The sequence below is a fragment of the Heterostelium album genome (assembly GCF_000004825.1).
Source record: "Heterostelium album PN500 unplaced genomic scaffold PPL_contig23, whole genome shotgun sequence".
Taxonomy (NCBI): Eukaryota; Evosea; class Eumycetozoa; order Acytosteliales; family Acytosteliaceae; genus Heterostelium; species Heterostelium album.
This window is the reverse complement of record NW_008805100.1, coordinates 94,252-118,244: the sequence shown is the minus strand read 5'-3', so window position 1 is coordinate 118,244 and position 23,993 is coordinate 94,252. Positions and strand designations below refer to the sequence as shown.

At 32.1% G+C, this 23,993-nt stretch overlaps 10 protein-coding genes across 10 annotated transcripts; 4 read left to right on the top strand and 6 right to left on the bottom strand.

Moving 5' to 3' along the window:
• Positions 1–182: 182 nt before the first annotated feature.
• PPL_11588 (putative protein serine/threonine kinase) lies at positions 183–3,539 on the top strand (the record flags this gene model as incomplete). The annotated part of the gene is made up of 4 exons (XM_020582338.1): positions 183–472; positions 1,049–1,352; positions 1,445–1,699; positions 1,773–3,539. The coding sequence occupies 4 exons, from the start codon at positions 183–185 to the stop codon at positions 3,537–3,539; spliced, it is 2,616 nt and encodes an 871-aa protein (XP_020426754.1).
• Positions 3,540–5,187: 1,648 nt separating this feature from the next.
• Positions 5,188–6,862, bottom strand: PPL_11587 (uncharacterized protein; the record flags this gene model as incomplete). Its single annotated transcript, XM_020582337.1, has 3 exons — positions 5,188–6,396; positions 6,467–6,762; positions 6,808–6,862. The coding sequence occupies 3 exons, from the start codon at positions 6,860–6,862 to the stop codon at positions 5,188–5,190; spliced, it is 1,560 nt and encodes a 519-aa protein (XP_020426753.1).
• A 62-nt stretch (positions 6,863–6,924) lies between these two features.
• PPL_11586 (uncharacterized protein) lies at positions 6,925–7,303 on the bottom strand (the record flags this gene model as incomplete). Its single annotated transcript, XM_020582336.1, has 2 exons — positions 6,925–6,955; positions 7,002–7,303. 2 exons carry the CDS (start codon positions 7,301–7,303, stop codon positions 6,925–6,927), a joined length of 333 nt encoding a protein of 110 aa, XP_020426752.1.
• Positions 7,304–8,015: 712 nt separating this feature from the next.
• On the top strand, positions 8,016–9,165 carry PPL_11585 (uncharacterized protein; the record flags this gene model as incomplete). The annotated part of the gene is made up of 2 exons (XM_020582335.1): positions 8,016–8,470; positions 8,532–9,165. The coding sequence occupies 2 exons, from the start codon at positions 8,016–8,018 to the stop codon at positions 9,163–9,165; spliced, it is 1,089 nt and encodes a 362-aa protein (XP_020426751.1).
• Positions 9,166–9,234: 69 nt separating this feature from the next.
• PPL_11584 (uncharacterized protein) lies at positions 9,235–10,551 on the bottom strand (the record flags this gene model as incomplete). The annotated part of the gene is made up of 2 exons (XM_020582334.1): positions 9,235–9,593; positions 9,933–10,551. 2 exons carry the CDS (start codon positions 10,549–10,551, stop codon positions 9,235–9,237), a joined length of 978 nt encoding a protein of 325 aa, XP_020426750.1.
• A 78-nt stretch (positions 10,552–10,629) lies between these two features.
• On the bottom strand, positions 10,630–10,878 carry PPL_11583 (uncharacterized protein; the record flags this gene model as incomplete). Its single annotated transcript, XM_020582333.1, has 1 exon — positions 10,630–10,878. The coding sequence occupies one exon, from the start codon at positions 10,876–10,878 to the stop codon at positions 10,630–10,632; it is 249 nt and encodes an 82-aa protein (XP_020426749.1).
• A 79-nt stretch (positions 10,879–10,957) lies between these two features.
• Positions 10,958–14,100, bottom strand: PPL_11582 (pol polyprotein; the record flags this gene model as incomplete). The annotated part of the gene is made up of 8 exons (XM_020582332.1): positions 10,958–11,024; positions 11,269–12,251; positions 12,383–12,548; positions 12,843–12,892; positions 13,129–13,512; positions 13,566–13,776; positions 13,812–13,917; positions 14,073–14,100. The coding sequence occupies 8 exons, from the start codon at positions 14,098–14,100 to the stop codon at positions 10,958–10,960; spliced, it is 1,995 nt and encodes a 664-aa protein (XP_020426748.1).
• Positions 14,101–14,242: 142 nt separating this feature from the next.
• PPL_11581 (ATP-dependent DNA helicase) lies at positions 14,243–15,342 on the top strand (the record flags this gene model as incomplete). The annotated part of the gene is made up of 3 exons (XM_020582331.1): positions 14,243–14,458; positions 14,590–14,891; positions 14,979–15,342. The coding sequence occupies 3 exons, from the start codon at positions 14,243–14,245 to the stop codon at positions 15,340–15,342; spliced, it is 882 nt and encodes a 293-aa protein (XP_020426747.1).
• A 275-nt stretch (positions 15,343–15,617) lies between these two features.
• On the top strand, positions 15,618–18,690 carry PPL_11580 (uncharacterized protein; the record flags this gene model as incomplete). The annotated part of the gene is made up of 3 exons (XM_020582330.1): positions 15,618–16,348; positions 16,419–16,747; positions 18,038–18,690. 3 exons carry the CDS (start codon positions 15,618–15,620, stop codon positions 18,688–18,690), a joined length of 1,713 nt encoding a protein of 570 aa, XP_020426746.1.
• A 953-nt stretch (positions 18,691–19,643) lies between these two features.
• On the bottom strand, positions 19,644–22,384 carry tagA (ABC transporter ATP-binding protein; the record flags this gene model as incomplete). The annotated part of the gene is made up of 2 exons (XM_020582329.1): positions 19,644–22,103; positions 22,199–22,384. 2 exons carry the CDS (start codon positions 22,382–22,384, stop codon positions 19,644–19,646), a joined length of 2,646 nt encoding a protein of 881 aa, XP_020426745.1.
• Between the last annotated feature and the right edge of the window lie 1,609 nt (positions 22,385–23,993).

Sequence of the window (23,993 nt, the reverse complement as noted above, 5' to 3'; positions counted from 1 at the left end):
TGGATGTTTGCATTTTTCTCAATGATAGGTTTATACTATAGAGTTTATGTATGATCAATCAATATAAAAATAACATAACATTATCAACAAATAATCAAAACAAATTAAACTAATAATTGCTCTGCTATCTTATATTTCTTTTCTTTTCTTTTAAACCACAGTGTGTTCGAATGTTAAAAAAAATGGTAGCAGGATACATCTGTCAATATAGTAAAATTGGAATGGGATTTAAAGTTGAAATGACTGCCTGTGAAGGTATGAAAAGATTTAATACTATTATCATTGTTCTAAATAAACAAAAACAACAACAAACACCAATAGAAATTGAAGTAGTTTCTGCAGGTGAAGTTGTAAACAACAACAACAACAATGATCATTATAATCCAACGTTGGTTGAAATTGATTCAACTGAAGATAATGACACCACTCCCCTAATCTCTCATACTCCAAAAGGTCTTTGGAGATATAAGATGTAATAAAACTAAATTCTCTCTCTACTTTACTTTTTAATATATATTTTTATAAAAAAAGAAAAAAAAGAATTGGTCAACCTTTTTTAATATTTTGGTCAAATGTTCTGTTTTTTTTTGTTCAAAAAATGACAAAAATATTAAAAATAATAAAAAAAACTGACACACCACACTTTTTTTATCAAATTAACGATTTTTTTTTGAGAATCTGATTCCACACACTTACCAAACACCATTTTTTGATTTTTTTTTGAATTTATTTATATATATATTTATATCTTCTTTTTTTATCTATCTATCCTTTTTTTTTTTTTGTTTTGTTAATCAATTTATTTGAATATAATTTATTAATTTATTTATTGTTTTTTTTTTATTTTATTTTATTTTATTTTTTTTGTAATATTAAAATTATAATATTAAATTATTATTATTTATTGTATTTATTTATTTGTAATTACGAAAGTAGAGTAGTTAGTCAAGTTAAAATCAGATATATATAGTTGGATATTATTATTAGATTTTAGTAAAAAAAATAAATAATAATAGATAGATAGTTGAAGAAATATAAAAACAAAAAGCATGGATAAACTATTTGAAATTGGTAATAGTATGTTTGAGGCACCCTCTGAAAAGATCAACACTTTGAATCTCTCAAAGAAAAAAAGATATATATCGGAGCGTGCAGGTAATATGTTGGGTGTCTCTGGTAATATCTATGAGATACACGGACGTCGGTATTCGGAGCGTTCTAAGATTGCAGAGGGTGGATTCGGTCTTGTCTACTTGGTACGCGATGACTACAACCGACAATACGCATTGAAACGTATGTTCATTCAAGAGAAAGATCGTTTAGATACAGTCGTTGGTGAAATAGGTATAATGGTAAGTTTATAATCATTAAATTAATTAATTATTGAAAATAAAAACAAACATAAACATTTATTAACAACAAAAACAAAAACATATATATTTAGCAACAATTGAAAAATCATAAAAATATTGTAAAATTGGAAGATTATAAAATCGTTGAGAATAGGGAGAAAAGAGAAACAGAGGTTCTAATGCTATTGGAGTTTTGCTCTGGTGGCAGTGTTTTGGATATTATGAATCATCGTGGTGAACAATCGAGATTGTCCGAACGTGAAATACTTGCTATCTTCTCTGATACTTGTAATGCCGTTGCTGAATTACATTCTCAACAACCACCATTTGCTCATCGTGATTTAAAAGTAAATATAATAATAATAATAATAGTACAATATACAATTTTAGTTAGTAATTTACTAATCTTAATTATTGAAGATTGAGAATATTTTGTATTGTGAAACAAGTTGTTGCTATAAGTTGTGTGATTTCGGATCTGCCACCATTAAGACTTATGATACCGGTGCCGATTCCGATAGGAATAGAGCGGAGGACGATATCAATACCTATACTACGCTGTTCTATCGTGCACCGGAGATGGTCGATCTCTACCGGCGTCAGGTGATCAGTGAGAAGGTCGATATCTGGGCACTGGGTTGCTTGCTCTTCAAGATGGCATTCTATGTCGATCCGTTCGATGGTGCCTTGGCAATCATGAACGCACGCTACCAGATTCCAACCGGTTCTAGATACTCACAGGCATTCCACAGTTTGATCGAGTTTTGTTTGGTATCTGACCCCGAGCAACGTCCATCGATCTTTGACGTCATGCAGAGACTTGACGAGATTCGCGGTGGTGGTAGCGGTGGTGGAAGAAGACAAGGTTTACAAACATTTGCATCTCCACAGAAACAACAACAAAGTCGTCCACTTTCAAACTCTGATCCATCATCTAGAGCTACTACCACTTCGAACAACTCGACTCCATCGGTCTCATCGCCTGCCTCCACTTCGAGCCGATCGTCACCAGCATCTACTCCAACTACCGCTCGTAAGCAGAATCTCTTTGATGTATTGGATTGGTCTGATAGCAACGGAAATCAAAGTGGTAACAGCAACAGCACCAATTCCTCACGTAACGGTACTCCACAGCAATTCCAAACGTCACCGACTTCATCAACCAATTCCTCTCATAACAAACCACAACAATCGTCATTAATAGATGATTTCGATTGGTCTGTTTCATCATCTTCAACTCCACCGATTCAACAACAACAACAACAACAACAACAGAGAAATAACAATAATAACAACTTTACATCTAATAATAACAACACATTTGGTCAGTCAAATGGATTGAATAATAACAATCAACATAATAGTAATAACACTACTTTTAGTGGGTTTGTATCATCATCGACATCATCAACAAACAGTGAATTTGATTTCGATCCATTCGGTCCAGCCACTACCCCTCTAAAACCAACAGCTGCTTCAAACTCCACCAAACCCAAGCAACAGGATGAAATTTCATTTGAAACAGTCAATACCAACTTTAGTAATGTCAGTTTGAACAACAGTGGTAATAACAACTACAATAGACCACAGCAAAATGGACAACAACAATCAAGCAACAACACTTTCACATGGTCCTCTTCACCTTCACCTTCACCTACAATCAACAATAACAATAACAACAACAAACCAAATGGTATGTTCCAATCAACTTCCACTCCATCTACTCCACAACAACAACAACAACAACAGAACGGTTCATTCAATAGTTTCTTAAAGACTACTAGCAGTGCACCAAGTACTCCATCACCAATTTCATCTAACAACAACAGCATCAACAACAACAACAATAACAGTAGCAGTTCTAACAAATCTAATTTCACAGCTTTTGATCAACCACTAAAGCCAATTTCATCGACACCTGGAAGCACCAAACCGAATTTAAAGAACAGTGCTGGTAGTTCCACTCCATTACAACCAACTACCACACCACCAGTGAAACCAAACTACAATATCGATTTAAATTCTTTTACACAGTCCAATTCCAATAACAACTTTTATGGACATGCTTCTAACCTCAAAGCACAGGGTGCCAGTGCAAACAACAATAACAAGCCAGCAAATAACACCAATGTCAATCAAGCATTCACATTCGATAGTTTTGCAATGTATCAAAAGACAAAACAATAATAACACAACAAATAATAATAATAGACAACCAAGTTGAGAATTCTTTTTAGCATTGTATGAGAATCAGTCATGCAGGATTATGTTTAAGTGGAATTGATTTTATAGTTCCTTTTTAAAATTGATAAAAATATAATATATAAAATGATTAAACTACATTGTCTACCAAGAATTTTATTTTATTTTGAATTTTTTTATAAAATATGAAGCTACACTTGTCTCATGGTATTTCCCTAAGTATTCACACCACCTCCTCATGAGGAGATCCACAGTTCACCTCTTTCCGAAAATGAAACTTCGGATTTAAGTTCCAAAAAAAAAGAGTGATGACAACAACAAGAGGTGACGTCGTTCGATGTGCGATCCACGAATTCTAGCACGCACGACTGCAGAATGTCAATCTTTTTGGGTGGCTTGAACTCATTGTATTTGTCGGCCCACTTCTTGGCGATCATCTGCATCTTAACGTCCTCAAAGTAGGAGGCACGCGGCGAGGGTTTCTTACCGATCTTGGCGACTTATCTTCCCTGTGCCTCTGCCCTACTCAGATCCTGCGGATGATATGCCTTTCTAAAGGCACAAATGGCACCTGTTCCATTCTCACCAGTATGGCAGTGCACGACCACTCCGCTGTCGTTGTATATGGATTGTAATCCCACTTGATATACTTAAATTTGATGTTGGAATAGATGAATTTTCTGAAAATTTACCTTATTATTGATCAGATTGAATAAATTAAAAGTTGAAGATTAATAAAATGGATTTTGTTGATCAAACTCTGATTGATTGTTGTAACTCCATTTGCTATTATTATTTTCTTGAATGTTGGTCTAATATCATATTGATCAAAATTATCTTTTAAATTAAATTTTAAAAACTTCCAAATAAACAATAAAAATACATATTCTATCTAAATTATTATCTAAAAATCTAATTATTTTATTTAATAAAATAAAAGGTAGAATATATTTTCTAATATATTAATATATCCATCTTAAAAATAATAAATTGTTTAAAAAATAATATTGATTTTTGTTAAACAATATTAAAAAGTTGTTTTTTAAAAAAAATTTAAATATATTAAATTCTTGGAATTATTTATAATAGACATCAATGAAAGTAATTTAGATTAAAAGGGTTAATTCACTAAGGTAATAAAAACAAACTATTAACAAAAGTCACTAAATAAAGCAATAAAAAGCTTTTTTTCAAGTTAGTAAAAAATATCAAAAAAACACTAAAAGTGTGAGAGAAATTTTATTAAATATGATTGCCTGAAGTTTGAAATGGCTCCTATATACACAAATACAACAATCTCTTTAAATATTAATATGAATTAAAAATTATTTAGATTTATTTCCATTTTTAATATATTTTGAATATATATAATTTCTATTATCAAAATTAATAAATGGCTATTTTTTTTGAAAATCGTTAAAATTGAAATTTTTTTTTTTAAAAAAAATTTTAATTTTGGTGGATATTGTTAGAGATAAATCTGAATAAATAGAATAACTCTTTGTTTGCTTCTTTGAATTAAAACTAGAATTTAAATTATTTATTAAAATATTTGAAATAATAATAAAGTGTATTTTTTTGGTGGTTCTCTTATCAACTTTCTAATGATGATTCCGAATCAAATAGAACCAATTTAATATTTTATGGATGTAGCTGCACACCAACATCTTTCGAATTTATCATCTTCAAGGATCGGTTCAGATTGGTTGTCTTCAATTGAATATTTGTAGTTTCCATATGATGCACCACCAAATGAATAGATAAAACTTGATGTTGATGATTCTCGATGATACATCAAATAAGCATATCCAAATGGATTTTTGGTGGGAGTAAATTTGAGATTGACTGTTTGTTTTGTCTCAACATTGTATTTGATGAATCTCTTGTTACTGCCATTGACTATGAAGAAATTTCCATTGTTATCATGACATGCTGTGTATGGTGTAATGTCAATTTGATGATTTTCTATTGTTTTATTGGTCAAATCGAATTGAATCATCTTATTTCCGTTGTGTGTTACTGAATACAATGAACCTTTGAAGATCATTGTTGATACCTGTTGACCGTATTCATCAGGTAATCGATGATATCTTTCGAATTGCATGGTCTTGATGTTGAATCGATCAATTCTATTCTTAATGGTACCATTAACCAAATAGATATGATCTTTACCATCGTAACAAACTGATATATGATAATCACCATCTATTCCTTCGATATTACCAATATATTCAATTGATTTCGATTTAATTGAGAACTTCATCCATTTGTTTTGATTGGTACCACCGAATATATAGATATATTCACCAATTGAAACAATCGATTGGTGTGTATACCTAAAATCAAAATCAAGTTTGATTTGCTCGATTGAATTGTTGTTTGTTGTGTTGATAAGTGTTGCTCCTTGAGAGTGATGTGTTGTGAAAATATATGATTGTTTATTATCATCGTTGTTTGTTGTTGTTGTATTTATTTCATTGTTCTCTGATGGTTCAATTTTATCAAGTTTGATTGATTGTTTAATTATTGAATCCAACTGATTAAAATCAGGTTGTTTGATTGATAATTCATATAATGATGATTGTATTGATGATGTATTATTATTATTATTATCAGTTTTATTGAATTTATTGTTGTATTTGTATATGATATCCAATAATAATGATGAATCATTATTATGTTGATTTTTAAGTTCATCAATATTGAATGGATCATGATTATCATTGAACAATGTCTGATTATTATCCAAGATGAATGATTGTAATGATGAGCTTGATGTAATAGATTTCATTATTGTTGTCGTTATTGAATATTGTGTTGTTGTATCTTCTATCACTGTTGACTGATTATCATTACTATTACTATCATTTCTATTATTATCTTTACTATTATTTATTTTATATAATATTTACAATATATTTCAAATGATTAATATTATTATCGATTTGATTTATGATTGTATCTTTATCATTAATTATATCTCTCTTTAGTTTTTGCTCTTCAATGATTAGATATTGATGTAGTTGTTCAAAGTATTGTTTGATTTCATTCTCTGTTGCTGATAATGATTGATATCTTGATGTTGATGATTTTAATGATTCCCATATCGATTTAAGTTGTAAGTTGATGAATGAAGTATTATTCTCGTCTTTATTTAATGATTGTTTGATATCATCGATATGTTCCCATTGATCATGATCAGGATGATCTTTAGAATGATTTTTTATACATCTCGGACACAACAAGCTGTTACATTGATAACAAATAAACTTATGTGATTCGTTATGTTCTGAACACTCTAAAGCCATTCTATTTTCCTTCCTCCTATTTATTTATTATTAAATAAACTGTACTATAACAAAAATAATGATCAAAAAAACACAACTTTCATTGAGACTACACTTTTTGAAATAAAATTAAAATTTAAGTTAAAAAAGATAACGTTACATTTTGATGTTGAATCGATCAATTCTAAGTTTAAAAAAAATGGATGAAAATAAAATTTTACAACTTGTTTTTAAATTTTTGCTTTTTTGAACCTGTTGACCGTATTCATCAGGTAATTTATCATATCTTTCGAATTGTATTGTCTTGATGTTGAATCGATCAATTCTATTACTTATTTGGCTACCATTAACCAAATAGATATGATCTTGACCATCGTAAGAAGCAGATATACGACAATCACCATCAATACCTTCGATATTACCAATATGTTCAATTGATTTCGATTTAATTGAGAACTTCATCCATTTGTTTGGACTGCTATTCCCTCCGAATACCTAGATATATTCACCAATTGAGATAATGAGAAATTAAAGCAATTACTCAAATAAAGACGATTAAATCTCTTCCTTATGTTTTTTGTGTAATCGGAAGATGGAAGCTCTCAAAGAGACAAATCACTTGCTTAGGTGTAGTAAATTGTACCTTCAAATGCTAACTGAAATAAAAATTCAAAATTTGAAATTTTAACCTAGAAGAAATACAAAGAAAGATGAGCAAATAGCACATTTATTTCAAGTAATAGAATCCCAAGAATTTCAACATATGGTTGAACCACAAACCACTAAATACAGCTCTAATTCATTATTCACACCAAAAACTACAATACCATCATCACAATTACTAGTTTAATTAAAATTATAACTATTTGTATATTTCCTCATATTAGGAAAAATATCTATATAAACTCTTTTTTTGTTCCTTTTGATAGAGTTTATCTTTCGGTTAAAATGATCAAGGTGGGGTTTTTTAATTATTTAAATTATTAACTGAAAGTTCAATGATTTTATTTGATCTTTGCAAATCTTTAAGCCAAATTAAGCATTAGTTATATAAATCAGACTGATAATTAATTTTTTGTAACCAACAATAATTGTTTAACAAAAGTTTTTGTTTACATTTTCTATTCATTTTACTCAAACTTACAATTATATCAACTTTCATTCTATCAGTAATATGAATTTTAATAATAATAGTAATGATAATCAAAGAGAACAAAAAAAACCAACATTTGAATATTTAAATCTTCCTTGGAAATTAGATAGTTTAACATACTCTAAAATACTCAAACTCAACCCACAAGTACCAATAGGTGAATACGACCCTCTTGTACAAAAAATTAAGATTCCAGTTGAAACACCTATCAATATTGCACCTGTTTTTTCCATCATTGACAAACTCTTTTCTGATCCACTTGAAGAGATTGTAGAGTTCAACAGCGAACAAAATTATTTCGAAACAGAAGGAGAAAGTATATTGTGGATTAAAGACTTTGCTAGTACACCTGATATACAAAGTCTCGAATTACTTTGTCAACTATCAGAATGGAAAGATAATAACAAAATAAAAGGTGATGTCCTTGGGTCTTCATGCAATTTTAGATTCCAAGTCAATGGTGTAACTCTTACTTTGTAAGTATTTGAATATTCTACAAAGCTTGTATAAAGATAGAATCTTAATAGTTTTAATTAGCATGCCACGTGGTGGTTTTATGTCACAAGAAAAAAGGGAAACGGTACCAATATCAATAAGAGAACAAAAGTATATTCCAATTCCCCCTGACTTTGTAATAGAAATCCGCTCTTTTATGAATGGTACCAACAATAAACTTATCTACCAACATAGAAGAATGTGTCATTGGATAACCAGTGGAGTTCAGTCTGCCATCTTGTTGGACCTAAAAGGAAATACTGTCTATCTCTATTGCCAGACCAACTTGACCAATCTTGCCAACCAAGTTACTACCCAGCAAGCAAACCACCCCAATGAAATCAATAAGTTACAAACAGAAATTCAAAACACTGAGAAACTGTTGGAGAACCCGGTTGGTCTCATTCCAATGATTATTGAAACACTTCAGAGTACTCTTGAAAAAATGAGAAAAAGTCTAATAGATCTCCAGTATCAACAAGTATATTACCAAAATCTTGTTGCTGTTACTCCATTCGACTTCTTTGGGGTACAGGAGAATTTCCCAAATGTTTCTTGCATAGCCATACCTCTAAACCTGGCATCAGATGCACATCAAGGTCCAAACATAATCATTCGTGGAGTTGGAGCTGTTGACGGTTTAAGAATCAATCTTTCACATTTAAAATTACGTTAAATTGATAGTTTTATCTCTTTTAAAATAATTTATAAAAGATTAAAATTATTAATGTTATTCTTTCCGATACTAATTATTATTTATTAAATTTCTTAAATTTTGAAAATCCTCATTATTATCGGATATAGTGATTCTAAGTGTTCTTTTTAAATCAACAATAGAAATAAATTCTTGAAGTGTTTCGTTTGGTAATTCACGATCATCATCTTCGAAATACGATTCAATGTTTAGTTTCTCGATGTGTTTGTTTGATTTCAACATATTGGAAGTCCAGTGAAGATGTTGATCATCGAGATCGTAGAGAATAAGTTTAGTTATTGTTGTATTGTTGTTGTTTGAGAGAAGAGTGTAGAACGATTCTCCATGGCATGATATCCCAAGTGTTGAAAGTGTTGTGTTCATGTTAGAGAGAAGAGTGTAGAACGATTCTACATGGCATGATATCCCAAGTGTTGAAAGTGTTGTGTTCATGTTAGAGACGTCGTTGAATCGTGATAATAACGACATCGTGTAATAATATAGTAGTGTTATAGTAATAAATAGTTTGTGTATTTAAAGATGATGTTAAAGTATAATGAATTTAATAATGTTTATTGAGTTCTTGTTTGCGCTTAAATACATTGTGTTCATTGATCGGTTAGCAGTAGTCGGTTGACTGATATCTTGGAACTACGATTCCAACACTGCCCTTCTTCTTCGAGGCAGCAGCCTGACAGGATTAAAAACTTATACGCGGCTTTGCATAAGAAAACCTTATCAGGACTTACGCGAGAGACGGGTGCCGACACATCCGTCTGTAGGATCTGGAACTGGATGAGCAGAGCTAAACTTAGTCGCTAGAGTATTACCGGGTAGTGGTACCCAAGCGAGAGCTCTTCCAACCTTAACCAAATATTCGACACGAGCTAATTTGGAAGTACCAAGAGTGAACTTGCGTTTGGCGAGGATGGCAACAATATCCTTTCTCCACTTGGTGTATGCTAAAACCTTGACATCATCTGCAATAATAATAGAGGGAGTGTTTGGTATGAAGTCGTCGCTGTTGATGTATGATATAATGTTCTTTGTCGCTATTATTTCCGATTTGTTAAGATTGCATTTTAAATTATGATCGAATTTGTCCACTTCGTTACGTAGTTCGTTAAAATTATTTTCGACATTTCGCAAAATTGATTTTGATAAATTATTTGATAAAGTTCCACGTGCGGTGATGTTTTGATGAAATTTTGAATCATTCGAAATAAATTTAAAATAATCGATATTTAAATTATTATTATTATTATTATTGTTATTATTATTAGAGTTATTAGAGTTATTTAGAGTATTAGAGTTATTATTATTATTATTAATAAGTAAGTTATCGCTATCATCGTCATTCATATCCATGTCATCGTTATTGTTGTTGGTAGTTGTTATTGTTATTATTATTATTATCTTCATTAATCATCGTAGTCGCTATCATCGTCATTCAAATTTATTATCCTCCATGTCATCCTTGTCAACACTACGTTCGACATTTATGTCTACTCTACTTTCGACATTTTTCAGCCCCCTCCGTGTGTGACGGCGTATAGGCCTCGGACTATCGTCATAGTCGTCTGAACTATCGCCAACGGTACTACCCCGATCGGTCTCCGCCGTAGCACCGTTTTCGACTAATAAGTCGTCGACATCATTAATTAAATTATCGTTCATCTTTGGATCGTATAACATTATGTGTTTCGAATTAAACTTCTTCTTCTTTGTACTTATTCCATCTTTTCCAATCACATCTATGAATATATTATTATAATTATCGACTTCCACTAACTTTTCGCGGTCCTTCATACCTCACATCCAATTTCTTTTTCTTACCATCTCTATTAATTATTGTAGAAAACGTAATCACCTACCTTGATTTGGTTTTCTTTTTTACCTTTGTTCCATGTAAATCTCATTTCTTGATTTCCAACAGAAAGGGGAAGTGGTATACATGGTAGAACGCTAGCTTTGCATGCTTGAATAACTTGGAGGTCAATTTAGAATCGTTATCAGAAACAATTTCAATCGGGATACCATGGAGTTTAAAGATCTCTTTATGAAACAGATCAATCACCTCTTTACTGGTATAGTCCGAACCTAAAGGAATCAGTCTGGTCATTTTGGATAAGAGCATCGATGACGACCATTATAGCATCAACCTTCCTACCCATGTACTCCTCGACTGGTAGATTTGGGATGAAGTCGATGTTAATACGTTGGAAGCATTTGACTGGAATGGGCAATGGAATCAGGTGGCCAATTCTTTTTCGTGCATGGTCGCTGGCACGTCGACAGACGATACAGTCATCACAGTACTTCTTGATATCTGCCGCCATGTTCGGCCATACGTATAGTTCGGATATAGAATGGAGAGTTTTGGAGGCTGACCTATGACAACCGAATTCAGAATCGTGGGCTTGATATAGTAAATTATTGACTATTGACATGACTCTAGGCACTATAATCTTACCGTCGTGGGTGTATCGGAGACCGTTGATCGTCGTGTAATCAGTGATTCCGTTACTAAGATTCGAGTCGTCTTCTATTCGGTAACCGTCGATGATGTCATTGGCGATCGTTGGATGACTAAGTGATACGGATACATTGAATGTGTATCTGGACAAACCATCGGCAATCGTATTGTCCTTTCCTTTGATGAATTTGATCTTTGGTTGGTAAAGATTAATGTGTGCGATCCAGCGATTGATAGTTTGGTTGATACCGATCTTGTTGGCCTCGTTGATGTAGGTGATGTTCTTATGGTCAGTACGAATCTCGATATCTCTGCCGAAGATGTGATAGTAGTTGGCTTTCAACGCAGTAACGATGGCTAATAGTTCCTTTTCCAGTGTTGAATAACGTGTTTCCGAATCTTTCAATTTCTTGGAACCGTAGCAGATTACATTCTCTTTACCGTCTACCATTTGGAACAATCGATATCCAGTACCGACATCGGAAGCGTCGCATTCAAATATAAACGGAAGATCGTAATTTGGTGGGAACAACGATGGTTTCTCTTTAATTGCCGATTTGATAGTATCGAATGCGAGTTGGCAAAGAAGAAGCTGAAAGCATCTGGTGTCAGCCATACCTCGGTGAAGTTGAAACGGTGCTCCTCCGGAACCAGATTATAGATCGCATCTATCCATGAGTAGATGTCGTCACCTAATTTAAACTTCTGGATCGAGCCAATCACTACCTTATTCGAGTTCAGCCACGTGTTGAAACTTGATGAATTTGGATCGGCCGCAAAAGTAGCAGTGGTCCAATCGTATGCTTGCTTTACGGAGATGGAATACATGGATAACACTTTGACAAAGAAATCGCAAAAGCTCTTATGAGTCGATCTTAGAGGGTCATTCCTGTAAAGGAAATCGTTAACTGTCATCATAGCACTAGCGTGATTGCGAGGTACTGCTCGTTTGGTTAAACCGGCAGGGGTGGTGGGCTTAGTAGGGGTCCGTTTAAAATATGGCGTAAAAGGAATTGATACTTCTGAGTCCACCATGTTAGAGACGTCGTTGAATCGTGATAATAACGACATCGTGTAATAATATAGTAGTGTTATAGTAATGAATAGTTTGTGTATTTAAAGATGATGTTAAAGTATAATGAATTTAATAATGTTTATTGAGTTCTTGTTTGCGCTTAAATACATTGTGTTCATTGATCGGTTAGCAGTAGTCGGTTGACTGATATCTTGGAACTACGATTCCAACAGTTCATCGATAAACACTGAGTAAAACTATCTGATACCAAATTGAATATCGATTGATCTCTTATCTTGTGTATCTGACAATAGCTATTGTCCAGCTGGACAATCTAAGTGATTTCAGTGTTGTGTTGGTCGATAGTCGATTACAGAATCCATTCACTGGTTTGATTGTTTTTCGAAATCATCTCTCTATGACTATTGACTCCACTGGAACAAAAATTACACACTTCAAGTTCTTCGTTTTCATCGTAGCCAAACCAACCAAGTAGAGGACAACCTTCAAAAGATTCAATATGATTGTTAACGATCAGTTTCAAATCTTTAACATTAATATAGTTGCAACTAGAGATTTTAACAGATATGAGTGATTCGATTGCAAATAGATTGGAAGAGGGAAATGGACCTATTTTGCTAATTCCATCGAATCCATAGTAAAGAGAATCGACACGCCAACAATCGATCGGTCTTAAATCCAAATGAAATAAATCTTCAAACAATACTTGAGAAGTATTGTAATTGAGTTGAACTTTCTCTATAACTGATGTATCGATATCCTTTATCGAGTCAAACTTTCTTGGTGTCTCCCAAAAGATAGATTCATCTACAAACAACTGTATTTTGATGTGTGGTTTCAGTTTGATGATCTCTCTTAGCAGTTTTTCACTTCTAGTTTGAATGAACAATGCTCGAGATTGTTGAATCTTGAGATATAATCGATGATCTCTGTATCCAAAACGATATTATCTGGTTCATATGGTTGATCCTGAAAGTAGAGATCTCTAATACTTTTGAACTGAATGATTGATCTAGTCTTTGAAAGATTGGGAATCGATTTTTCTAACTTGCTAGTGGCTTTGAATATCAAAACAATTTGTCTATATATATATACTCTCTATTACTTATAAAATACTCTGTAGCTATACTATTTGATATAATTTTAAACCATCCTTGACTGACCAATGCAAATTCTATAACTAATTTAAAATTATTCTTTGTCTCTGTATCATCTTGATAAACTAGATTTTTAAAATCATTGTAACAAGCAAAACAATCACTTATTGCAAGTGTAATGATTTTTGAAGAATAATTTTTGATTTTATCAAAAAGATTTATTTTTTGAATTAAGTGTGTAATTTCATTTTATAGGTTGGGTTTTTTTTTTGCAAAATGCATACAAATGCTGTGCAAATTGTTTTCATTTTGGGGGAGGGATAAAACGAAATTACTTGTGTTCGCCAAAAAAATTAAAAATATTTGAAAAAACAACAGTTCTCATTGAAAACACAACAAAAAAAATCAAAATTGATTGTTTAAACAAAACTGTCGTCACTGATCCACGGAATGGCTGAAACCAAACAAGCAGTACTATCGCGTTATGTCAAGAGAAACGGAAGTTCAGCATCGATTGCATTGCTATATTCACATATCAAAGCCAACTATGAATGTCTCTATGTTTGTCAACTTCCATTCCTTGACGATTTGAAACAATATCAATTCCCACCGATCGCACCCACCAACTCGGCAACAAGAAAACCATACATTCCAACAGCGGAACAGGTCGATGCTGCACGAGCACTGATCGATTCGATGGATTTGATGACAGCTGAGGAAGAGATGAAGATCACCAAAAGATAGCAGCACTACTTCCACGGTTCACATATAATGCATCACTGCAACACTTCTACCAGTGTCTGCACGATCGAGCACTTCATCCGGAATCACAACTTCCAAAACTCGATCCGATCATCTCGAAATATATCAATCCCGATGAAGCGATTATGGAGAATGCACAAGATGCAATAAAGAACTTCCAAACACTGTTTCCACTCACGAAAACCACCAACTTTAAATCGGAACCGAAATATCGATGGCAAGATGGAATGTTGGTCGAACAACAACAAGAGATTCGTTTGGATTCCTATGTGACAGACGATGCCAACGCATCAAAAAAGAGAAAGGCAGACGATCTTGCAGATTACTCGCTCGACAAGTTGGTTTCTGGTTACGTCAATGAAGTCGGTTCGATCCCGTGCAGAACTTCAAAGATATGTGGCAAGACGTGATATCGATCTGGTAGACAAAGCGATATCATTAATGAAATAACGTATTGTCCAACTGGTAAACGATTCACTCAAAGATCAATTCTATCAGAAGGCATTGGAGTGTCGTTGAACTTCGTCGTGGATCTATCAAAGAATCAGAATCACTGGTATTCAGGTGAACTTCGTGATTATTACGAATCAAAGAATCGTGATGACTTTTGGCAACTGATCGTTACAAATCAGATCGGATTGATCACAAACGATGAAAGTGATGACAGTGAAATCACTGAAAAAGAATCAAAAGAATTCCTCGGTTCTAAACGCAAGACCATTGCGATCAACAACAATCAACCATCGAAATCTGATTCTGTTGATGATCTTTTTGATCAAATCGAATAAAATTAATAATAATTTGTAATTTAAATTGTAAATTTATTTAATATTAAAATTTATTTTTAACTAAAAACCGTCCACATTAGATTTTTAAACTTAAAACCCCTTTTTATTTATGTCTGGGTGTAACGTTTTTAAAAAGACAGATCAAATTCTGGAGAATGAAAAAAAATCGGAAAAAAAAAGTGTTTCACCCAATTTTAATAATATCTCTAATAAAATCATAGTTTTAGTTTAACTTACATATTTTTGAAATGAATGAATTCTAAAAATACTTCAAAATGAATAATATCGAGCTAACAGATAAATTAATCAATCGAAAAAATGTATTGAAATTTATTAATTTTGAATACTTTCGAGAATTCATAGTTTTAGTTTATAATCATTTGAAAGATAAAGAAAATGAACAACACACAAATATCACATTAATTGGATATATTAATCAAAATAATAATGAGATTGTAATACCAGATACAGTCGATACTCAATATCAATTAATAATAATAAATTCTTACCCAGTAGATTTTAAATCCATATGTGTCGAGCTATTAAACAAATCACAATCATACACAATCAATTTTGAAAACAATCTATTCAAAAACAACCTTGACTATTTCAAAAAATCTCATATCATTAATAACAAACGATATCATTCAATATCAAGATTTACAAACAGTAATGCTATCAATGATGTATATTTAGTGTGTGGTACATATGATCATAGATTGGTAAGATCATTTTTCAATGTAATTAATCAATTGACAATCGTAAAACTAACAAAATCAATTCAAAAGTATGTTTATAAAAAGATAAATTATAAAGATAATCAGAAATATTATGAAAGAGCTGAGAATGAAATCAAAGCAATGAAATTACTCAAAGATAATCCAAGATTTGTTCAACTTGTTGACTATCATCATGATAAAGACAATCAAATCTTTCATATCATCACTCAATATTGTTATGGTGGTGATCTTTCTCAAAAGTATAAACATGTAACTGATATAAATCTGTATATATCAAATTTTAAATCATGACTTGTATCAAGCAATTAACCACTTTTATATTGAACATAAAAATAGAATCTTTGAAGAATCATATATCAGAAATTATATTTCACAACTTTTCAATATTCTTTTGGATCTTGATAAACATGGAATTGTTCATTGTGACATTAAACCATTAAATATATTTATTGATGAATCTGATGCTTATGGTACTTTGATTCTTGGTGATTTTGGATGTTGTGAATTCATTGATCAATCAACAATCATTGAATATCAAGATACAAAAGAGCATACTCTTGAAACTAATGATTTTAATTTAAAAACTATCGATCATGAAATATCGGAGCCAACTTTTTCAAATATAAATGCAACACGTGGAACTAAAGGTTATATTTCACCAGTAAGTAAATTTTATTTATTTGATTTTCAAAATAATTTTAACTTATTTAAAATAATAACAAATAGGAAGCAATGAACAGAAAATATGCACAATCATGTGACATCTTTTCAATTGGATCAACAATTCTCAAATTATTATGTTGGTAAATACTCGAATAATCATTTTTAAAATATTATTATCAATCAGATATTAACTCTGTATTTTTGAATATTTAAATTGATCAGTCATCAAGATGATCGAAATAATCATCAACTATTCCAAACTAAACGTGAAATTAAGATTTCAGAATGCAGATATTCAAAACAATTGATTGAATTTATTCACCGATTGTTGGATCAGAGTCCAAAGAATAGAGAATCATTGAATCAATTATTAAACCAATATATTGAAACCATCACCAATAATCAGATAATTACATTCAATTTAAATACTCCATTTTATAATACCTCCGTCAATGTCACTGAGATCAATTTTGGAAATGAATTCAATCAAATATTATCAATCGGTGTCTTACCTGAATCACTTGAATCATTGGTGTTTGGAAATAGATTCAACCAAATATTATCAGTCGGTGTGTTGCCTGAATCACTGAAATCATTGGAGTTTGGAATTGAATTCAATCAAATATTATCAGTGGGTGTGTTACCTGAATCACTTGAATCATTGGTGTTTGGAGATAGATTTAATCAAATATTATCAGTTGGTGTGTTACCTAAATCACTGAAATCATTGAAGTTTGGATATTTTTTCAATCAAATATTATCAGTCGGTGTGTTACCTGAATCACTTAAATCATTGGTGTTTAGATATTCATTCAATCAAATATTATCAGTCGGTTTGTTACCTGAATCATTTGAATCATTATCATTTGGATTAGGATTCAATCAAATATTATCAGTTGGTGTGTTACCTGAATCACTGAAATCATTGATGTTTGGATATTCCTTCAATCAAATATTATCAGTTGGTGTGTTACCTAAATCACTTGAATCATTGGTGTTTGGAAATGGATTCAATCAAATATTATCAGTTGGTGTATTACCTGAGTCACTGAAATCACTGGAGTTTGGAAATAGATTCAATCAAATATTATCAGTTGGTGTGTTACCTGAATCATTGAAATCATTGGTATTTGGAGATGGATTCAATCAAATACTATCAGTCGGTGTGTTACCTAAATCACTGAAATCATTGGTATTTGGAATTGAATTCAATCAAATATTATCAGTTGGTGTGTTACCTGAATCACTGAAATCATTAGAGTTTGGATATTCATTCAATCAAATATTATCAGTTGGTGTGTTACCTAAATCACTTGAATCATTATCATTTGGATTAGGATTCAATCAAATATTATCAGTTGGTGTGTTACCTGAATCACTTAAATCATTGGTGTTTGGATATTCCTTCAATCAAATATTATCAGTTGGTGTGTTACCTAAATCACTTGAATCATTGGTATTTGGAAATAGATTCAGTCAAATATTATCAATTGGTGTGTTACCTAAATCACTTGAATCATTGGAGTTTGGAAATAGATTCAATCAAATATTATCAGTCGGTGTTTTACCTGAATCACTGAAATCATTGAAGTTTGGAAATAAATTCAATCAAATATTATCAATTGGTGTGTTACCTGAATCACTTGAATCATTGGTGTTTGGAAATAGATTCAATCAAAAGTTATCAGTCGGTGTTTTACCTGAATCACTTAAATTATTGGAGTTTGGAAATAGATTCAATCAAATATTGTCAGTCGGTGTTTTACCTAAATCACTTGAATCATTGGTGTTTGGAAATAAATTCAATCAAATATTATCAGTTGATGTGTTACCTGAATCACTGAAATCATTATCAATGACGAACTACATCGATAGAAAAGATCTACCACAAAATATTGAAATTCTATTTATTCGAGGACAAAGAATAGATATCGACTCATTCTAAGTTTGCTTTAAATCTTCTATTTTAATCAAGAGTGCAAATTTTAATACTTAGACATTCATATTCAACACACAATCTATCCAATATCAGAGCCTTTTTGGATTCTCAAAACAATCAAAGAAGAATACATCATCGCTCTAGATTTAAAACTAGAGGAACATTTTAAATAAAAAAGATCACTTCGATTAAAATCAGGATATAATTAATGCTTATTTATTATTTATTCTATTCAAATTAAAAGATATGAATCCAACTATGTCAAATACATATTCAATCTATATTCCAGTAATATTCTCGTTCTCTGTTTAATCTTCTAGACTTTTACAGTACCGCTGAATCTCGGTAGTCTTAGCTTGTTTATCATATCTATTTGCTTTTTGATATCCTCGTGGAGGAGGTGCGTTGGCATACTCCACTGTGCCAACATTCGTCTTCACTACAGAGGTGCTGAATGTACTGAGGCCAGCTCTTTTGTTGAATTGCTGAGTATCCTTTCGGATTTTAAGAAACTTCCTTTCAGAAAGAGAGAGTGGCTCCGGCAAGAGGAATAACTGTTCGAATACCCGAGTGCACAGTATTGGATTTCTAGAAGTAAAATGATCACAAAGCGGCAGCTGTATGCCTTACATTACATCTCTCACTTCTATGATGGTGCGACTAAGTATTTTGTGTCTGAAGCTATTTTCACCAAAGATGTCAATTAAATCTTTTTTTAATGTTTCAAAAAAAAAAAAAAATTAATCTTTACCTTTGATGAGCTTTGCCATCAACCCACCTCAAAAATATGTGAAATTTTTGGCATTAGAGCAAATAGATATATCTTGTTATAATGAGCTGAATTCCGTAGTGGGATGTTTATCCTTCATTTATAAATTGTAAAAAAAAAAAAAAAAAATTATTTTGTTTAAATTTATCTTTGAACAAATAATTTGATTATTACTATTTTATTTTTATTACTAATAGTTTACAAGTGATTGTTTCAAATCACGGTTCTCTTCTTTAAAGAATCTCTTTCTACTCTTTAATACTACACGATGAAGTTTTTCATCGACTTTAGCTGTACGCCATTGTCCTTGTACAACCGGTACCTCTTTATTATAGGTACTGCTATGCTGTTGCCATTTCTTACTCTTTGATTTAGCACTACGCCATGTTGGTAATGGTAAATTGTTATTATTATTATTGTTGTTAGTTGTTGTTGTTGTAGTTGAACTGTTGCTACTAGTTGGTATTTCATCGTCATTATCCAAGAATCCATGAATATTCTGTTGTCTAAGCATGGTTGGTGCTCTGTCTCTATCGGCGGCGATCGCTTGTTTAATAGTCTCGGAACGCATTCTCAGCTTGTTGAGATTTCTCGATTTCGGTGGGATGTTCAACTTGATTTCACTGCCATCGCCCTGTCCGTATTGAATCTGTACGAAATCATAGAAGATTCCGCGTGCTTCCACGAGTTGCTCGGGTGTTCCTACCTCTTTGACATCACCATCTGCAACAACAGCGATAATATCTGCAGTCAAAATGGTTGATAGACGATGTGCAACAATGATAACTGTTCTGTTGACAACCAAAGTCTCGATCGCTTCCTGTACCAATCGTTCCGACTCTACATCCAACTCACTCGTCGCTTCGTCCAGTAGCAAAACCAGTGGATTTCTAATGATAGTTCTAGCAATGGCGATTCTCTGTTTCTGTCCACCGGATAGCGCTGCACCACGCTCACCAATCAGGGTGTCGTAACCCTGTGGAAGTTGTGTGATGAATCCATGTGCATTCGCTTGTTGACAGGCGTTGATAATCTGGTCGCGACTGACATTGGGTGCACCGTATGCAACATTCTCAGCGATGGTTCCGGTGAATAACGATGGTTCCTGATTGACAATGGAGATGTGTGAATGCAGATTCTGCACGTTCATCGTTGCAATGTCGGTTCCATCGAGGGTGATGCTACCGGCATCGATATTATAGAGATGTCCGAGCAGTGAGAGAATAGTACTCTTTCCACCACCGGATGTTCCAATCAACGCGGTAATAGTATTCGGTTTGAATTGGAGCGATAGTTCTCTTAAGACTGGATCACGTCCATCGTATGCAAATGTAACTTTGTTGAATTGAATCTCACCGGTTAGTCGCTGACGATCCAACATGACACCGCCACTGAATGGGATGTCTGGACGTCGCTGCATAATCTCAAAGAATCGAACACTAGCTCCACGATACGATTTGTAGGTGGTGTAGAGCGAGGACAACGATGTCACCGCGCCAGAGATGAATGGGAGGAACAGATTGAAAGCGATCAACATCGATGGTGACAACTCACCATTGCTTACCAAATGAGCACCGTACCACAGCAAGATAAACACAGAGAGTTGCTCGAATATTCCGCTGGTTGATGAATATACACCGTTCCAAATGGTCATTCTCAGAGCAATGTTATAGGAGATCTTGATGTACTGTTTGAATTTGGTGATCTCCTGCTGCTCACTGGAGAACCAACGAACTGTTTTCATGTTAAACAGTGTTTCCGCTGCGTGAGAAGCGGCGTCTGCGAGGGCATCTTGCACACGCATCGAAATCTTCTCGATATAGGCACCATAGAAATTCGAGAATATCAAGAGAATCGGGAGGGGCGAGAGAACTACCAGTGTTAGTTTCCAAGAGATGATCAACAACATGATAAGTCCACCGAAAATATTACCAAACTGAATGATTATATGTGGAATACTGTCAGAGATGATCGAACGAACTGAACTGACATCGGTTGCCAGTCTACTCATAAGTTCACCGGTTTTACGTTCATTGAAGAATGCCATATCCTGCTGGAGAATCGCTGTGAACAACTTGTTTCTGAGACGTGCAATAATACGATGACCGGCCAACGCCAGAACGATACCATACATAAACTGGACAATGATCATACCGATGATAATCAGAGCGAACGTCAGGATGGTTCCATTGATTTTATCGACCTCACCGGAATACAGGTAATTATAGATGTTGGCAGCAACGAGAGGAACCACCAATCCCAGGGCAATATCCACTAGTGACAAAGCAATTCCAAGTGCAACCAAATAGATTTCACTTTCACCCAGTGAAAGAATTTCCAATAATGATTCATCATATTCTTCAGGTTGTTCCTGTTCCTGTTGTTGTTGTTGCTGTTCCAAATCTGCACCACCTCTACTACCAACCTGTGACATTTCAATATTTTTCTTTTCGGGCTGTGCCATTGAGTGGTATTTCGCTTGACTGAGTGACTTTGAATTATAACATCTCGATGTGAAAATCAGTGCAGTTATTACCAACACTCCGAAGGCACCGAGCAACACAACATCATACAAAGTCAGTGCAAATGTCGATATACATTTTTTTGTAATTCCATGATCATAAACATAACCAGAAATACAATCTACAAACTATTTTTTTTTTTCAAATAAATAGATTAATTAATATCTAAATTATTATTTCTATTTTATTTAATTTATAATTTATTTGTATTTCTATTTCATACCTTGCATGATCCATATTCATTGTTTGATTGACAATATTGATAGGCAATTGCATTTTCATAATCACACGGTATTGGATCACTACGATTACTTGACGATATATAGGTACATGGTATCGGTTGTGATTGGACCGATATAGTTGATTGCAATAAAAAAAGAACCACAGATACCAACAGTATTTTTAACATTTGTAAAGTTGTAGGTTAAAAATAACTGTGATATACTAGTGAAATAATAAAAGATACAGATAAATAAATATTTATCTAAAGAAATATTCGATTTACTGTTTTTTTTTTTTTAATAAAACTTTAAAGAAAAACCATCTCATCTTTTTATTTTGATAACCACAAAAAATATCTAATCACACGTTAATCAAATCAAAAATAAAAATCTATCAAAGGTTTTGTGTTTTTATAAATTTTTTTGATTTTACTTTTAGGTAAGGGTTGTCCTTTCGGTTTTACAACACAAAATCTTATTTAAATTTCTTTTTATTTTTATTATTTTTTAGTTAACCTTTTTCATCATGGAATTCATTTTTATTTGTTTAAATGGTTTAAATATTAATTAAATTATTTGTTTATTTTTTAAAAAAAAAAACTTTATTAATACACTATTATTAAAATTAAATATATTTTGTTTTGACATGTCACACGTAGGTGAGCTCGATTATCAATTGTAAAATAATAATAATAACAATTATTTAACAGATCATTGAATTATTTAATAAATCATTGAAAATGTTGTGTGAAACTATTGGATTGGATGTGGTGAGTGTTAAGTTCATATCCACACATACACATATGATTGATCTACAAAACTGTTTAGTCTTTATTATATATCATATCAATTGATAGATTTATTAACCATAAAATCATCACTACATTTCATCTTTATTTAGTTGACTCATATATATATCAATCAACCTTATATTAAAAAATATTAGGGAGACAGAGACAGATAAAGGCTTAAGTTAACTGATGTAATCATTGGTAAAAGGATCATTTCTTCAAGTAAAATTTATAAAGAATATATACACTACACTACTCTTTTGTAATATTTAATATCTTTTTAATGTTAAAGATAAAAATGTATAGGGCGTAAAGATACTATTTCTTAATCAGGTTTAAACTGTTTGAATATAACTTGAGCATCATCAAACTTATCGTTAGATAGGTCATCATAATAAGCTAATGACGTTGTACAGAGATTTATTCTATATACATATGTGTACAATCTCAACGTTGATCGAACGAACGACACTTAACGTTAAATATTATCTGCAACCAACAAAATAACTATAAATAAGTCTTATCATTTTATATCATTTATTATACTTTTAAATAAACAATTGAAAGAATAGCTATATTACTAATAATAATATAAAACAAAATGTTATTTGGTATGTATAATAATAAAAATAATAATAATTATATATATTAACATACTATTTATTATTCTTTAATAGAATCATTAAAAAACATTACATTTCTATCACAAAACAACAGAGTATATTCATTGGCTCATATGAATACTGTCAGTTCCAATAATACTCAATCAGTGCAATCAAATAATTTTGATCAGAGACTTCGTGCTACGTTCTCTACACCATTTTGGACCATCTTTTAATAAAGTAAAGGCAAGTCTTTACTCTATAGTAAACTTCATATTAATCTGGTTAAAACGATAACCAAACCAATCAAATAAATATTGTTAATTTAAGAAAATAACAATTGTAATATTTTAAAAAAAAGAAAAAGTATAATTATATTTTATTATTATTATCTTAAGAATTTG